This window comes from Stegostoma tigrinum, chromosome 19 (assembly GCF_030684315.1).
Source record: "Stegostoma tigrinum isolate sSteTig4 chromosome 19, sSteTig4.hap1, whole genome shotgun sequence".
Classification (NCBI taxonomy): Eukaryota; Metazoa; Chordata; class Chondrichthyes; order Orectolobiformes; family Stegostomatidae; genus Stegostoma; species Stegostoma tigrinum.
Genome location: NC_081372.1, coordinates 4505595 through 4524178, shown reverse-complemented (window position 1 = coordinate 4524178; position 18584 = coordinate 4505595). Strand labels below are relative to the sequence as shown.

At 42.9% G+C, this 18584-nt stretch overlaps 1 protein-coding gene across 1 annotated transcript in view; it reads right to left on the bottom strand.

The window, feature by feature from the left end:
* LOC125461469 (potassium channel subfamily K member 9-like) overlaps positions 1 to 16848 on the bottom strand; it is a 57281-nt gene extending 40433 nt beyond the window's left edge. The window contains exon 1 of the mRNA XM_048550293.1: positions 16563 to 16848. Within this exon, the coding sequence (XP_048406250.1) occupies positions 16563 to 16845 (283 nt within the window). The 5' untranslated portion in view covers positions 16846 to 16848. The remainder of the gene's footprint in view (positions 1 to 16562) is intronic.
* Between the last annotated feature and the right edge of the window lie 1736 nt (positions 16849 to 18584).

Here is an 18584-nt window from a genome sequence, read left to right as displayed (position 1 = left end):
CCAGGGGTTCTTACATGGGAGGGTGGGACGTTGATGGGTAACCTTGTAGAAGTTTATAAAATCATGAGGAGCATACATCAGGTGAATGGCAAAGGTATTTTCCCCAAAGGTGGGAAAGTTCAAAACAGTGGGGGCGGGGCATATTCTTAAGATGAGAGGGGTAAGATTTAAAAGGGACCTGAGGGGCAACTTTTTCACACAGTGGGGGTTCATATGTGGAATGAACTGCCAGAGGGAGTGGTAGATGCAGGTACAGTTACATTTAAAAAATATTTGAATATGTAAATGAATAAGAAAGGCTTAGACCATTAGACATAGGAGCAGATGTTAGGCCATTATGACCATGAGAATTAGACCATTCAGCCCATCAAGTCTGCTCCGCCATTCAGTCACGGCTGATAAGTTTCTCAACCCCATTTTCCCGTCTTCTCCCCATAATCTTTGATCTCATTAACAATCAAAAATCTATTTCTGTCCAATGATCTGGTCTCCAGATCTCTGGTTTCTGTGGCAGTGAATTACATAGATTCAACACTTTCTGGCTTAAGAAGTTTCCCCTCACCTCCGATGTAAAAGGTCTTCCCTTTACTCTAAGGCTGTGCCTTCAGGTCCTTGTCTCTCCTGCCAATGGAAACATCTCCCCAATATCCACTCTGTCCAGGCCATTCAGCATTCTGTAAGTTTCAATTAGATCCCTCCTCATCCTTCTAAACTCCATTGAGTATTGACCCAGAGTCCTCAAATGTTCCTCATACATTAAGCCTTTCATTCCTGGGATCATTCTCATGAACATCTTCTGGACCTGCTCCAGGGTCAGTGTATCCTTACTGAGATATGGGACCCAAAGTTGCTCACAGTATTTAGAGGGATACGGGAGAAAGTCGAGGCTGGTGGGACCAGGTTAGTTTGGGAAACTTGGTCAATATGGATGATTTAGACTGAAGGGTCTGTTTCTGTGCTGTGTGATTCAATGATTCTATGAATGTAAGAAGGCAGCTTACCACCACAACCTCAAGAGCAACTAGGGACAGGCAATAAATGCTTGGCCAGCCAGGAATGCCAATGCCTCACAATTGAATTTAAACAAAACTGAAGCATCTTTATTGATGTGGATTACATGATTATGTGATTAATGCTTACCAGACATGACAAGTAGTGGGAAACTCCCAATTATTAATTAAATGAACACTTTCAATTCCAATAGCAACTTTTGAAGAGCTGTTTAAAATGCTCTTAATAGATTATGTATGATCTATACCTAAAATCAGGGGTGAGAAACTATATATTTTAACAATTATAGATTTTTCACAAAACTTCTTGAATACAGTCACCCAGTTGTAGAAAGGATATTATTAAGATGGAGAAGGCTCAGAAGAGATTTAGCAGGGTGTTGCTGGGTATGGAAAGTTTGAGTTATAAAGAAAGGTTAGGGACTTCTTTCACTGGAGCGTAGGAGGTTGAGAGGTGACCTTGTTTATAAAACAATGAGAGGTATAGATAGAGGTAATGCTAACTGTCTTTTCCCTATGATGATGGATCTCAAGACTAGGGGGTACATTTTTAAGGTGAGAGGACAGAGAATTAAAAAAGACATTAGAGGGAAATGTCTTTTACACAGACAGTGGTTTGAGTGTGGAATGAACGTCCAGAGGGAGTGGTGGATATGAGTACAATTACAAAGTTGAAAAGACATTTGGATAGATACATGAATAGGGACAGTTTGGAGTGATGTGGGCCAGGAGCAGGGAGTTGGGACCAGTTTAGTTTGGGATTATGTTCAGCATGGGCTGGCTGGACGGCAGGGTCTGCTTCCATTCTGTATGATTCTATGACTATATGTGCATTTGGGAAAATTAAGATATGTTTGACTGTAAAGAAATTAATTCATTCTTTTTCAAGATATGGAATATCCAAAATAAAGTCAGATCAAGGGAAAAAAATGCATTCAAAAATATAGTTAATAATTTGGGAATAAAAAATCATGTCTTCAGCTTATCATCTGTAACTGTGTTTATCGTCAGGCATGTCTTAATGATTATGGTAAAAGGAATTTTTTGCTTTAGGGATTCCCTTAATGAGTCCACAGGATTGTGGCTTACTGAACTGATATATAGGCATGAGGTGCAAGGTCCCTTATAAAGAAAATTTTATAAACCAGTGACCAGAGATAATACTTTCAATCTATTACATGCTGGATTTCTAAAATGAGCTAACAAAAGCATGTGAGCTTGCCAAAAAGCATTTGAAAGGTATTCAAAACACAATAAAAAGGCCAAAGTTCAGAATTTTGTTGCTGGAGACAACAGCTTAGTACTGTTTTCTCCCTCTGGGGAACCATTAAAAGTACAGTATACCGGACTTTATTGAATCAACAAGAAAGTCAATGATGTGAATTATGCAGTGAATACCTCAAACAGAAGAATAAATTAGACAACGTGTCATGTTAACATGTTAACGCAATTCATTGGAAGGGAGGATAGTCATAATTGAAGTGTATCTACAGAGCTAAAAGGTACCGGGAGTGAAATAAAAAATATCAAAACATTTTGAGACTGAAATAGAAAGTAAAAGTTCTACTACTCAGATTGTTTCATACAGAAATGTTGAAAACATTTGATATATGATTATGGCAGGCCAGGCAGCATTAGAGGAGCAGGAAAGTTGATGCAACAGGTCAGGGCGCTACTGCAGAAATGAGTTGGGGGTGGGGTCAGAAATGAGAGCTGGGAAATACAGAGAGGAGGGTGAACTGGGGAAGATAAGTGGGATGGTGCAAGGTGAGTGCAAGTAGGTGGTGGTGGGGATTGGTCAGTGAGGTGGGTGAAGCAGATAGGTGGGAGAGAAGACGGGCAGGCTGTGTCGAGTCAAGGAGGCAGGGTTGAGAGGGAGAGTTGGACATGGGTTGAGGCCAGGGGTGGGGAGATTTTGAAACTGATAAAGTCCACATTTAGGCCACTCGGCTGTAGGGTCCCGAGGCAGAAAATGAGGAGCTGGTCCTCCAGTTTGCAGGTGGGGTCGTTGTGAAAGTGGAGGAGCCCCAGGATGGACAAGTCGTCCAGGGAGTGGGAAGGGAAGTTGAAATGGTGCAGGGCTGGAAGGAGTTGTCGTTTGCTGTGAACAGAGCACAGGTGCTCTACAAAACAGTCTTCAAGCCTCCGCTTGGTCTCACCGATATAGAGGAGATCACATTGGAAGCAGCCGATGCAGTAGACCACGGTGATGGATGTGCAGGTGAACCTCTGTTTAAAGTGAAAAGTTTGTTTGGGTGCTTGGGTGGAGGTGAGGGAAGAGGTACAGGGGCAGGTGTAGCACATCCTGCAGTTGCAGAGAAAGGTGCCAGGTGGCATTAGTGGGGAGTGTGGAACAGGCGAGTGAGTCATGGAGAGAGCGGTCCCTATGAAAGGCAGATATGGGTGGGGAGGGTGTAGGTGACAGAAATGGTGGAGAATGAAATGTTGGATACGAAGGTTAGTGGGGTGATATGTGACGACAAGGGGGTTTCTGTCTTTGCCTTTGTTGAGATGAGGGAATGTGTGGACAGAGGAGCGGGAAACACAAGTGACATGTTTGAGAGCATTTTTGACCACTGGAGGTGGGGCGTGGGGGTGGGGAGGTGGGGTTGTAGTGGTCCTTGAAATAAGAGAACAACTGGGATGTTTGGGTGTGGAATGCCCCAGTTTGGGAGCAGACGGAGCAGAGGCGGAGGAATTGGGAGTAGGATCCCGACCTGAAATGTCAACTTTCCTGCTCCTCTGATGCTGCCTGGCCTGCTGTGTTCCTCCAGCTTCACACTGTGTTATCTCAGACACCAGCACCTGCAGTTCTTACTATCTCTGATATATGATTATGCTGTCTCCCAGAAAGCTATTGAAATATACAAAAATTATGATAATCTCACAAATGGAGTTTTGTAAATAGGGCAACATTTGATGATAATGTGAGAAACAAATGGAGTTTAAAAACAGGAGGCTATTCTGCAGCTGTATCAGGTCCTGGCGAGGCCACACCTGGTGTGCTGTGAGCAGTTTTAGTCTCCTTACTTGAGAAGAGATATACTAGCACTGGAGGGGGTGTAGAGCAGATTCACTCGGTTGATTCCAGGGTTGAGAGGGTTGGATTATGAGGAGACACTGAGTAGACTGGGATTATGCTCATTGGAATTCAGAAGAATGAGGGGAGATCTTACAGAAAAATATAAAGTTATGAAGGGAATAGATAAGGTAGAGGCATGGAGGTTGTTTCCACTAGCAGGTGAAACTAGGACTAGAGGGCATAGCCTCAAATAAAGGGAAGCAGATGTAGGACTGAGGTCAGGAGGAACTTCTTCACCCAAAGGGTTGTGAATCTGTGGAATTCCCTGCCCAGTGAAGCGGTTGAAGCTATCTCACTGTTTTTAAGGCATGGCTAGATAAATTTTTGAACAGTAAAGGAATTAAGGGCTATGGTGAGTGGGTGGGTAAAAAAAGAAACAAAGAAGCAAAGAAACCTACAGCACAGGATCAGGCCCTTCAGCCCTCCAAGCCTGCGCTGATCAAGATCCTCTGTCTAACCTGTCATCTATTTTCTAACGGTCTGTGTCCATTTGCTCCCTGCCCATCCATGTACCTGTCCAAATATACCTTAAAAGACGCTAACGTGTCTGCGTCTACCACCTCCGCTGGCAACGTGTTCCAGGTGCCCACCACCGTCTGTATAAAGAACTTTCCACGCATATCTCCCTTAAACTTTCCTCCTCTCACTTTGAACTCATGACCCCTAGTATTTGAGTCCCCCACTCTGGGAAAAAGCTTCCTGCTAACCACCCTGTCTATACCCCTCATGATTTTGCAGACCTCAATCAGGCGACCCTCAATCTCCGTCTGTCTAATGAAAATAATCCTAATCTACTCAACCACTCTTCATAGCTAGCGCCCTCCATACCAGGCAACATCCTGGTGAACCTCCTCTGCACCCTCTCCAAAGCATCCACATCCTTTTGATAATGTGGCGACCAGAACTGTACACAGTACTCCAGATGTGGCCAAACCAAAGTCCTATAAGTGGTGCTGAGTCTCTAAAGATCAGCCATAATCTTATTAAATGGCGGGGCAGGCTCATGGGGCCAGAGGGCCTGCTCCTGCTCCTAGTTCTTATGTTCTTATGAAATGTTAACCCTGAGATTTTCCAGCAATTTCTGTTTTTGTTTCAGATCTCCAGCATCTGCAGTTGTTTGGGGTTCCTGTTGTGATCGGTTTGGTTTCAGCATCATCTACTAGTTTCTGCTACCACATCTAAGCTCAATAATATCATTGTCAATCTCTTCCTGATCTTGTCTCTCAATCTGGCTAATTCCTTTGAGATAAGCCTATAAGTTTATTACTGTATGGGTAGCACATTTTCTATGATTTCATATGTAGCCAGATATGTTTTGCCTGCCTTATTTACACAAATCAAGTTATGAGATCACAAAACCTTTTGTATGATACTTCTATAACTTTCTAGGAGGTAGAATAAGTATTGATCAATTGCTTTAAGCACTTGCATATTATGAGAGGAATATTTACACCACTTAAATAAATTGTTTGACCAGCCATAAACAGCCTATTAGGCTGAAATACAGTTAAAAGTAAATTAGTTAAATGAAATCTGATTTATTTGGACTACATTGTGGGGCAAGTCCAAGTAACAACTTGAGAAATAAATAAGGACTATTTTGGATTTTCCCATGCCGAACACAAGATGAGAAATGTCGTGATACATCAGCGTGAATGGCTTTTAGTATAAGTTTGCTTCAAGTTTCAGCATGATACTGGCCCCTATGATAAGCTTCACATAGTAAGGCAAGAAAACTAAATGGATAAAGAGATATCAAAATGATTTTGACAACTTGAAAGCTATATTGATTACTCCATCAGTTTTGGTAGCAGGAAGTTTTGTTCAACTATTTAAACTGTTGTCAGTTGTTGTGACATTGGTGTTAGTGTAGTGTCATTACAGGAAGGTGAGATTGGGATCATTTTGTCAGTCAGTTAATTTTAATTCAGTGAAACAAGAAGACGAGGGTGTGGGAGATGATCAAGCTTGGGTTAAATATAATGATTCAAGGTGGAGAGCTTTTAATGTGGAAAATGTTGTGGAGATGCCAGTGTTGGACTGGGATGGACAAAGTCAGAAGCCACACGGCACCAGGTTATGGTCCAACAGGTTTTTCTGAAATCACAAGCTTTCAGAATGCTGCTCCTTAGCCAGGTGAAGTGATTTCAAATAAACCTATTGGACGATAAGCTGGTGTTGTGTGACTTGGAAAGTGATGGTTTGCAAATGGCACAGAGAGAAAAAGAATTGGAGATTGTATTAGCGGTCAAGTCTGGTTCCTTCACAGAGAAGCGGGAAATGAAGCTAAACACATTGAATTGGAATCTGCATTGCATTTATAACAGCCAATGAATTGATGGCGCACAATGAAGTGAGTAAATGAAGCAATAGCCATTTGGGAGATGTAGCTGGAGGATGACAAGGAATAGCTTCTGAATATCGAGGGGAATATGGCATTCAAGAAAAATAGAAAGCTAGGTAAAAGCAGAGGAATAACATTGCTAATCAAAGTGGTTATCAGAGTCACAGAGACATACAACACAGAAACAAAACCCCCAGTCTAATTCTTGGCTGCTGACCAGGTTTCCCAAATTGAACTAGTCCCATTTGGCTGCATTGGGCTCATATTCCTCGAAATCTTTCCTATCTGTGTACTGGTCCAAATGCCTTTTAAATGTTGTAATTGTACTCACCTCTACCACTTGCTCTGGCAACTCGTTCCACATTTGCACCACCCTCTTGAAAAAGTTGCCCCTTAGTTCCCTTTTAAATCTTTTCTCCTGTCACCTTAAACTTATGCTGTTTAGTTCTGGACTCCCCTACCCCAGGGAGAAGACCCCTGGCTATTTACCTTATCCATGCCCCTCATGATTTTATACACCTCTATAAGGTCACCCCTCAGTCTCCTACGCTCCAGGGAAAATTGTCCCAACCAATCCAGCCACTCATAACATGGAATGTAGAACATAGAACAGTACAGCACCATACAGGCCCTTCAGCCCACAATGTTGTGCTGGCCTATTGTCCTACTAAGATCAATCTATCCTGCATACCCTACATTTTACTATCCTCCATGTGAGTATCCAAGAGTCGCCTAAAAGTCTCTAAAGTATCTGGTTCCACTACCACTGCTGGCAGGGCATTCCACACACCCACCACTGTCTGTGTAAGGAACCTACCTCCGACATCTCCCCTATACCTTCCTCCAACAACCTTAAAATTATGTCCCCTCATACTAGCCATTTCCACCCTGGGAAAAAAGCCTCTGGCTGTCCATTCTATCTATGCCTCTCATCAACTTGTAAACCTCTATCAAGTCACCTCTCATCCTTCTTCGCTCCAATGAGAAAAGCCCTCGCTCCCTCAACCTTTCCTCATAAGACCTGCCCTCCAGCCCAGGCAGCATCCTGGTAAATCTCCTTATAACTCAAACCTTCCAGTCTTGGGAACATGCCTATAAATCTTTTCTTGCAACCTTTCCAGTTGAATAACATACTTCCAATTGCAGGGCAACAAGAATTGTATGCAATCATCCAAATGTGACCTTACCCAATGTGTTGTACGGCACTAACATGATGTCCCAACCCCTTAAAATAGAATCCCTACAGTGTGGAAGCTGGCCCAACAAGTCCACGCTGAAACTCAGAGCAGCCCACCCAGACCCATCCTCCTATAACCCACCTAATCTACACCTCCCTGAACACTACAGGCAATTTAGCATGGCCAATCAATCTAACCTGCACATCTTTGGACTGTGGGAGGAAACTGGAGCACCCAAGGAAGGCCACGGAGACACGCGGAGAATGTACAAACTCTACACAGACAGTCACCCGAGGTTGGAATTGAACCTGGGTCCCTGGTGTTGTGAGGCAGCAGTGCTAACCACTGTGCCACCTTGCCACCCTGTACTCAATGGTTTGACATGCGAAGGCAAGCTTGCTAAATCCTTCTACACCATCCTGTTAACCTGTGATGCCACTTTCAAGGAACTAAGTACCTGAACCCCAAGGTCTGCCTGTTCAACAGCACTCCCCAGGGCCCTACCATTAACTGTGCCAGCCCTCCCCTTATCTGTCTTACGAAAATGCAACTCCTTGCCTTTATTGGAATTAAACTTCATCTACTATTCCATGGCCCACTGGCCCAGTTAATCGAGATCTCTGAGATAACCTTCTTCACTGTGAGCTGTACCACCAATTTAGAGGTCTTCTGCAAACTTGCTAACCATGCCTCCTCTATTCTCTTCAAATCATTTAGAAAAATAACAAAAGAACAGTTGACCTAGCACCGACCCTTGCAGCACAGGCTGCAATCTGAACAGCAACCCGTTACCACCACTCTGTCTCCTACCATTAAGTCAATTTTGTATCCAGTTGACTAGATCTCCCTGGATCCCATGTGATCTGACCTTACTAACCAGTCTGCCATGGGGAGCCTATTGTTGAAATAGTCAGAGCGGACATTTGTTCAGGGGATTGGGATGTAAATTCAGTTTGGAAGGCGGTGAGTTATAGTAGAAGGAAGAAGTCACTTGCTGTCACCCCCACACTCCTGGTCCTGCCATGACATGGGCTATTTTCAGCATAGAAAACCTATTTTCAACTACTTACAATGCCCATTATCAGCCTGTCTCCTCCAATGGCTTACTGTCAACCATCACTTTATCTGTCTTTCTTTCTATCCCTATCTGCTCACTCCTTTCCCCCTGTCCCCTGTCAGCAACAGATATACCACATTTTCTGAGCTACCATCAGTTCAGAAAAAGGGTCGCCGGACTCAAAACATTAACTCTGCTTTCTCTCAATAAATGCTGCCAGACCTGCTGAGTTTCTCTAGTAATTTCTGTTCTTGTTTCTTATAGCAGCACATTCTGGAACCAACCAGAGAACAGGCTATGACAGGAGTTGGTATCATGAAACGTGACAGAGTTAACTAATGACCTTTGAGTAAAGGCACCTCTTGGCAGCAGTGGTTGTTCTATTATTGAATTTTGCACCCAGCTTGAAAGAGAGAAGTGTGGGTCCAGGGTTAATATTTTAAACTTGAAAACTGGCAACTCTGGGCATGAAAGCTGAGCTCGTGGAAGTGAACTGGGATAGATCAAGAGAGAAGCAGTGGCTGACACTAAAAGGGGTCTTTCAGAATATTCAGAATAAACACTTTCCTGTCAAAAGCAAAAAAGTCCAACAGGAAGACCTACCATCTGTGGTTAACTGGAGAATTTAGGAGAGCACCAAACTTCAGTAAAAAGAATATGATGGGGAAAAGGTAACAGGCAGGGCAGATGAGAGGACAGATTACAAAAAACGCAACAAATGACTGAAAGATTAATCAGGACAAATAAACTAAAGCATGAATGAGAGGAAGCTAGGTAAAAATGTGAAAACAGATAGCAAAATTCTCTACAAACATCTAAAACACAAGAATATAATAACTAAATGCTTCAAGAAGGAAACTCATCACCACCTTCTCAACGGCAACTAGGCATAGGCAATAATTGTTGGCACAGTCAGTACAAGCCACATTTCATGACCAAATAAAACTCAGAGCAGACACAGGCCATTCAGCCCCTTGAGGCTGCTCTACCACTGAATACAAACATGGATTGATCTTGTCTCAATTCCACTTTTTTGCCTAACACCCTTATTCCTTAATCCATTACTAATTAAAAATCTGTATTTTCTCCTTAAATGCATCCTAATGTCTATCACATTACGAGTAATGAATTCACAGATTTATAAGCCTTTGAAAGAAGCAATTCCTCCTCACCTCTGATTTCAATCTGCCACCCAATAGAATAAAACTGTGACCTCTCAGCCTAGATTGCTATACAAGATGCAATATCACTTTACACCTTAGTATAGAATGTACAAGTTGGTAAAGTGAGTTTTGGCCTTCTAGACTGAGGAAATGGGGAATTAATAGTCAATAACAAAAAAATGATGGATGAGATGAATAAATGTTTTGCTGTCTTCACTATAGGGGATACAAAAAATCTGGTAATAGCTGTAAATCTAGTGGCTGAAGAAAGAGAGAGCTTGGTGAAAATAGCATCACTCAGGGAATGGGACTAAGCAAACTGATAGAGCTGCAGATTGAGAATTCTCTGGGTTCTGGTGGATTTCATCCTAGGGTCATAAATGAGATGGTTCATGAGGTTGGTATTAATTTTTGAAAATTCATTAGCTTCTGGAAAGACTAGAAAATAGCAGATATAATGCAAATATAATTCAAGAGTGGAGGAGGTGGGCAAAAAAACAGGAATCTTAAGGTCTGTCAGTGTGATATCTGTCACAGGAAGGTGTGTCGTTAAGGAGATTATAACTGGATTCTTGGAATGAGTCAAAGTGATTGGAAAAAGTCAGCATGGAAGGGAAATCCTGTTTAAGGTTATTTTTTGGGAATTCTTTGGTGAATAAAGAAGGTCCCATTGATACACTTTACTTAGATTTCCAGAAGATATTGAACAAGGTTCCATATAAAAGGTAATTATGTAAAGTAGAAGCTTATGGTATAGAGGGTAACATGATAGTATGGCTAGAAGATTAACAAGCTAGCAGTAAACACAGTATGCATAAACGAATTTGTTTTTTCAGATTGGCAGGATGTGACAAGTGGGGTCTGAGCTGGGCCCTCAACTTTTACAATTTATATCAATGACTTTGATGAGGAATTCAAAGGCATGGTGGCTGAATTTGGAAATGACACAAAAATAGATTGGAAGATATATTGTGAACATAACATAATGAGGATATTGACTAACTTAGACAGGTTAAGTGAGTGGACAGAAATCTGGAAAATGCAGAAAGAATTTTAAAAACAGTGTACTGCTTAAATGGGGAATGATAGCAGAATTCACTGTGCAGAGGGATCCAAGTATCCTATTTTCAGAGTCACAGAGGGTTAGTTTGCAGATACAGCATACAGTCAAGAAGGCCAATGGGATGCTAGCCTTTCTTACAAGAGGACTTGAACAGAAAGGTGAGAAGGTTATGCTTCAGGTGTGCAACTCAAATACTGTGTGTCATTTTAGTCTTCCAATTTCAGGAAAAAAACAGTTTTGAAATGGTTTAGAAGAGATTTACTAGATTTCTATTTAGAGTTATCTTATGAAGAAAGATGAGATAATCTGGGCTCATTTTCACTAGTTCAAAAGAATGAGGGGCGACTTGTTTGAGGTTAATATGATCTTGAACGATCTTAACAATATGATGATGGAAAGGATGTTTCCTTTTGTAACTCAGTCCTGAACCAAAATGCACTCTTTTAAAATTAGCAGTCACAACTTGGTCTTGGGTTGTGAGAGGGAGAAAGTTCAAAGGAGTTGTGAATAGCAAGTTTTTTTTAACTCAGGGAGTGGTGGGTGTCTTGAATGTGTTGCCAGGGATAATCGTGGAGGCAGATACAGTAGGGGTGTTTAAAAGACTTCTGGATAAGCACACAAATATGCAGGGAAGGGAGGGATATGACCAAGGGCAAGCGGAAGGAATTTGTTGAATTTAGTGTCATGTTTGGCACAATGTCATGGGCAGAATTGGCCATTCCTGTGCTGTACAGTTCTATGCTCTATGTTTTATGTTGTGTGATTTTGGACTCTTTACCATCAAAGGTGATGCAGGTGGGGACATTGGAAATTTTGAATGTGGAGTTAGGTAGATTCTTGTTAGGCAAATAAATGCAAAGTCCTTTGTGGTAATTGGGAATGTGAACTTTGAAAAATAAATCTCAGCTAAGGTCTTATTGAAGCTCAGAGCAGACTTGAAGGGTTTAATGGCTTATTTCTGCTCCTAACTTATACACTTGGATTAAATAGTTTTTCAGTTTACAGTCTACAATGTTTTGAAGTTGTCATTCCCAATAACTTTACAGAGACTTTTAGTTATATGGATGATACTCCTTCTGTACTTTTGATAACATTTGAGGACTGTTTCATTGGAGTTTGATGCTACAACCATATAATTAGAAAAATCTTCCCTCTAAAGATCTCTTCTAATGGATGCTTTATCAAGAAAAAATAGAGGAAAACAAATGTTGGAATTAAGATGGACATGAGTTAGAATATGATTATTCAATGCAATCACATTACTACTGTTAAAGTTGCATTTGGACAAGTAGAATAGATATAGCAATGTTAAAAAATTGTAATAGGAAAATGAAAATGCCTTTTAAAGGTAAATTTCCAAAATGTTTCCTCAGTTGTGAGGTGTGATGATATTATCTGGAAACTTGTATTCTCAGTAGACAGAACAATGTATAGGTTAAAATTTACCTTGTGTTTCTATATTGTGTTTCTTTAAGGTTAACAGTTGAATTTGGCGAGGGGTATCAGGTTGTCTGGAAGTTGGTTTACAAGCACTTAAATGAAACCTTTAAAAAACACCTGAGGTGAATAGCTCTTTAGAAAGCAAGGACTTGTAAAGAAGAAGAAAAAAATGGGTAAAGCACCCAACGATTCAGGGAGCCAGGGAGATAAATTCTTTTGGAAAGAGAATTATCTGGATATTGAATGAGTGTGCAGGTTTTTTCAGAGAGAAGCATTTCATTTAAACAGGAAATATCTGTAAGGGCAGTACAGCAGTTTCGCAAACTCCTAAAAAAGAAGTTAGAGCTGAAGAAAATAAAAGAAGTGGTTTAGAAACTTAAAAGCAAAACTCTCTAAAAATATAAGGCTGTAAGGTCTAAAAGAGGAAGGTATGATACAATGACATTGAATGCATGAGTTTAATGAGACCATCAGAAATAGGTGAGCTGCATTTGCAGTTTGTTTAAGGGTCTCAGCAAGAGACATTAACTGAAGAATATAGCATTTAGTGACTGCAGAGCCTGGTTGAATAGAATTCAAGTACTGCCATGTCTACTGAACAAGGAACATAAATGTGGAAACAGGGTAGTCCTTCACTGAGTACGTAGCTGCAAGGTTGGTGTTGGAGATGAAAAGATTGAATGTTTATTTCTGATATTTGTAATAAGACCATTTCAACTAGTTTTCATATACTGTTAAATACTTTGTGTTTTTTTTCTGCTTCTTATGTGTAATAAGCTTTGATTTTTTTTTGTTTAAAGTGCATTATCAGCCTCTTGTGGATTTGTTCAGTGAATAATCACCATGGGGAAAAACACTGCAGAAATAAAATGTATGCTCTATCAAATTAGGTTTCACTCTGGAATGTGATTTGATGAGTATTACAATCATTTGTGATCATAACATTGTTCTGATTTACATTAAACACAGAAAATTTTCTCTTATTCCATGGTCTGAATCACACTAAATTTAAATGAAAGAACCCAAAGCCAAAATACTGAATTATGCTAATCCTAGACTGAATTACAGTAATTGCACAGCTAGTACTAAAGTGAACCAGCAGCCTGGATTACAAAAATCTGACAACTGAATTACAATGATCCCAGAGACTAGAAGATAATCATCACAAACTTCAATTATATAAAACCCACAATTTAACTGCATTATTTTGATAGATTTCCCTATACCAGTCACAGATTGAATTACGCCAATCCCAAAATTTAAATGACACTAAGATTGATGTGATGATCTGCACTTTTAAGCAGGATTTATTCTGTCCTGTTTCTCTTGAAGAGGGGTGTTGTAAACCTTGTGCTGAGGTGTCTGCTCCATGGCAAGCAGAGTATATACCTTTGGGTTTTATTTTAAACATAGGGAAAAGAAGCATGACTGGGTGCAGTCACGCTCACTCAGACCTAGGGTTTGGTTTTGCTTTCAGCTGTTGAAATTGACTTTTTGGAGTTGAAGCTGCTAGATACAGTTCTCTCTCTCTGCTGCTGCTGCAAAAAGCTTGAGTTCTCTCTCTGCTGCTAGATTCATTCTGTTGGTGTTCCTTCTCCAGGACTGGAGGAGATTGCAAATGAGGGAAATCTGATTTGCTGAATTTGCCTTTGCCAAGGGTGCATTTATGGGATCCTGCTAAATTGAAACACTTGATGAGTAGTAGTTAAATAATATATTATTTTGTGTATATCTTGATAGAGTTAAAGTTATGCCAATTCTTTTTATTTTGCTTGTGCTTTAACTGTGGTGTAAGAATAAAATGTATATTTTTATAAAGTCTAGTGTTTTGACTAATCAAATCAGACCTGGGTTGCAGCACCTTATATTCAACTTAAATTTGGAGTTAGAATCTAGCTTTCACCTTATGTTCTGAGGAGGTTTGGTGTGGTCCATACGTAACATTATCCTCATTCTGTTCAACTCTTCTAATACAATTTGTGTGGTATGATTTGTCTGCACTGCACGTAAAACAAAACTTTTCACCGTACCTAGGTGATCTGACAATAATAAATCACATCAAATTAATGCCAGATTCATACCTACTATCCTACAGTTTGATTTATACTAATCTCAGTTGCTCTAATGCTGACACCTGAATAGATTAATCCTACTAAGAGGGTAGATTACCACCTAAAACTGTGTCACAGTAATCCCACAGACTGTACTAATAACAGACTGAATTAATTTCATCTCAGGCTGAATTGCACTAATCCCACAATCGTACACCCCTAATCCCAGACTGAGTAACACCAAAACCAGATTGAAATACATAATTCCCAGACTGAATTACACTCATCACAAAGGACTAAAGGCATGACATTTGGAAGATGTGCATGATCTGAAGACTCTGTTTGCTTCCATTCTGTATCCCAACATACGGGCAAAGGGTTGACAAAATTCAAACAAAACAAAGGAAAGCAAATGTGTGACCTAAAGTAGTGATGAGAGTAATTTAACAAACAAAAACCCTACAAAGTTCTGGAGAAACTCATCTGTGAAGAGAAAACACAATGTTTTTTAGTTCAGTGCTCTGAAGGGTCACTGCATTGAAAATGTTAACTTTGTTTCTCTCTCCACAGATCCTGCCAGACCTGCTGAGATTCTCCAGCAATTTCTGTTTTTTATTTGTTTCATGATCCAGCATCTACAATTGTTTGTTTAGTTTTAACTAGATTAAATTACTGTGGAATTAGTGTGATTCAATGTGCAGCATTATTGTGGGATAAGTGTGATTCAGTTTGTGGGATTATTGGGAGCATTTACTAGCATTTAGAAAAATGAAGGGTGTTCATGGAAGCCTATAAATTCTAGCAGGACGAGATAGGGTAAAGGCAAGATCCTGATGGTGGGCAAGTCCAGACCACGGTCATAGTCTAAGTATATGGAATTGGCCATATAGGACCAAGCTGAGGAGAAATGTCTCCGCCCAGAGAGTGGTGAGCTTTTGAAATTCACTACCACCTGGTTGAGGCCAAAACAATGAACATTTTCAAAGAGTTAGATACAGTTCTTAGAGCTAAAGGGATCAAAGGGATTGGTAGAAAACAGGTACTGGGTCTGAGTTGGATGATTGGCCGTGATCATGTTGAATGGCTGAGCAAGCTTGAAGGGCCAAATGGCCTTGCTCCTATTGTCGATGTTTTTGTGTAATTCAATGTGTAGACCAGTCAATGGGATGAGTGCACTCTAGTTTGAGGAGTTGGTGACTAAAGCTGTCTAAGAAGGTGGCTCACACCCATCGTTCCCAGGAAATTACAAGTGAGTATTCAATGCTGGCCTGGCCAGGAAGATGTACTTCCTGAGAACATTACCTTTGCAAAAGTCCTCACACTGTCTCAACTGATCTGTGTGTCTTTCTCTACATCACTTGACAAAGGAGCAGCATTCCGAAAGCTTGTAATTTTAAATAAGCCGGTTGGACTATAATGTGGCGCTGTGTGACTTCTGGCTTTGCGCACCCCTCAGTCCAATACCAGCACCTCCACATCATCATCTAATCTGAGCATCTTGCCAACCAATCAGCATCTTTTCCTCACTTGGTTCAAATTGGGTCTGCCTTTGAAAAGTGGCATTCTTGAGCCTGTCCTGATGAGTGTAACAGAATATCTTGCACAGCGATCACTGCGTGATCTAAATAATTAAAATGAAGTTTTGAAAAGGTTGGCTCTCATTACAATCCTGTCAAATCCAGGCCGTCCTGTGAAAAAAAGAGTTGGTTATTTCTAGGTGAACGCCTCACTGAGGAAGGTTGTGTGGTTTCCCCAGGAGCACAGTAGGATCACTTAGCCAGCTGTCACACAGCTAGGTCTGTAGGAGGTTCGATCTCCATGCTGGGTTCCTGTTCTGAACATGGGAAAGATTGAGACTCGCATTCAGGGTACAATGAAGAGCCCCTTTTGCCGTATGTTTCTCCTCATTAGAACATGGGAGTCACTTGAGAACAAAAGGGCCCGTTCTGATACGTTTCCATCAGAGCATTCCCGTGTTATTACTGTCACCCAGAGCTATGAGGCTGTTGGAATTATAGGAAACAACCTGTATCTGTTAGAGCGTCCAACCAGACTACTTTTACCCTGTTTGCCGGAGTTTAAAACTTCACCAGCCCCTTCCCTCTCCCAGTTATAGTCCCAGATCTCTGCGCTGGACTCACCGCCAGTCCTGTGTGAGCGGAACACACTCTCACCTATGGTCGTGATCACGGTGATGGCAAAGTAAAAGGAGCCGGCGAATTTCCATTGGTGCCCAGAGCGGTGCGGCTCGGCTTGTAGAACCACCCACTCGAGCTCCTTGTAGTCTTCGTCGCTCATGCCGTACTTGTTCTTCAGTTCCATCCGCTTGGAGTTGAGCAGCCGCTTGCGGGAGGTCTCAAAGTCGGACTCCAGCGCGTCGAAGACGGCGGCGCCCACCAGCAGGTAGGTGAACATGCAGAGGATCAGGGAGAGAGTCCGCACGTTCTGCCGCTTCATGGCCACCAGAGCCCGGCTCCAGCGCGCCGCATCCCCGCCTCCCCCGCCCACAGCACCCCGGGCACTCCGGCCGCGAGGGCGCGCCACCTCGCGCGCTCCCCACAACGTGCGCGCGCCCCTCAACTCATTCAGCGATGAAGCAACGAAGTGGGCAACCGATGGGTGCCACGGACCCGCTGGGGGTGGCGGGCGTGGTGAAGCTGTGGCCGGGGACACGGGGTTGGACCTCAGTTGGGCTTGGGGCGGGGCTATTTGGGGTCGAATTAGTTCGGGTTGGGTTAATAACGGATTAGTTTGGTTTAGGGTGGATTGGGTAGGGGTTAGTTCGGGATACACCGGTTAAACTGAATTGGTTGGGGTTGATTGATCTGGGTTAGTATGGGGCAGTCAGCAAGGGGATAGTACGGGATGGATAGGCCGGAGTTGATTGGTTTGAGTCAGTGTGGAATAGGTTTGGGGTTGGGTTTGGGGGGGTGATTTGGGTTTGGAATGGCGCCGGTTCGATCACTTTGGCTGGAGTTGGTTCCGTTTGGGACAAATAGCCTTCCCAGCTCCCCGCAGGTAGACCTGGATCGGTTCCTAATCCCGGCCTTTGGTCAGCTCAGGCAGGATTCAGTTTAGCAAATCCCATCCCCCAGCCCTCACCACCGCCCCCCCACATCGCCTCACCCCCGGGTGTAACTTGTTGCCTGGTGTTTGAAGCGGATACTTGGTCCCGGGTTGTTCCCGGAGCCCGGATCGGGGTTTCCGAGTGAAGACGGGCTGTTTCCAGTTGCTCGGTCCCTCTCAGTGGGAGCTCTGTCGGTCCGGAGCCCTCGCTGCTCCCGCTCTCAGCGGCTCTCAGTGGCTGACCATTCCGTCCCAGGGGCGCTGTGCTCCCGGTGGGATCCAGGGAACTCTCGGGGTCCGGGATGGAGCCGGGCTCTCGCCCTGCCCTGAGAAATCCCACTCTCTCATTCCGCCTGTTGCCTCTCGGTGTCACAGCGAGCTGCCAGGGATTAGAGGGGTCGAGCGGAGCGGCTCGGAGCCCTGGCCCCTCCACATTTCCCTCCTGCCCACCGAGCTCCCAAGTGCTGCCCAGTCAGCCGCCGAGTTTCTCCCAAGTGTGGCGTTGTGCAGCGGCGATGTGCGGCGGCCGGGACCGCTCCCTCCCCCTCGGCAGGAGGCACGGGCTGAGCCGGCAGCAGCGAGCTCTGGGAGAGAGCTGCTCGGGACTGAGCCGCTCCTGCTGCCTGCGCGGAACATTGATGCTCAGGGAACGCAACGGCTGTGTGTGATCAGGTATCAGCACTCTCACTCACACACTCTCACACACACACCCTCTCGCATAGTCACACAGCTTCACACGCACTGCTACAACCTCTCTCACACACACTCAACCACATACACAGAATCTCTCTCTCACTCACAACCTTCCACACACAATCACACTTGCACAGCTACACATAAATGATGAACCCACATACACACAACCTCACAAACCGAGATGCAAGTTCGCACACCCATGCGCAAGTTTATAGATCTACACACAAACACAACTTTGCACACCTAGAGACACAACGACGCAGTTATGTACACATGTACACACTTCCACACATACAGACACGATGAACACACACATGCGGCCTCACACACAACTGGACACATTACACATATCTAAATTCCCAACCTTACGTATCTACGAATACAATGGACACATACAACCTTAAATACCTACGCACACAGACACAGAACCTTAT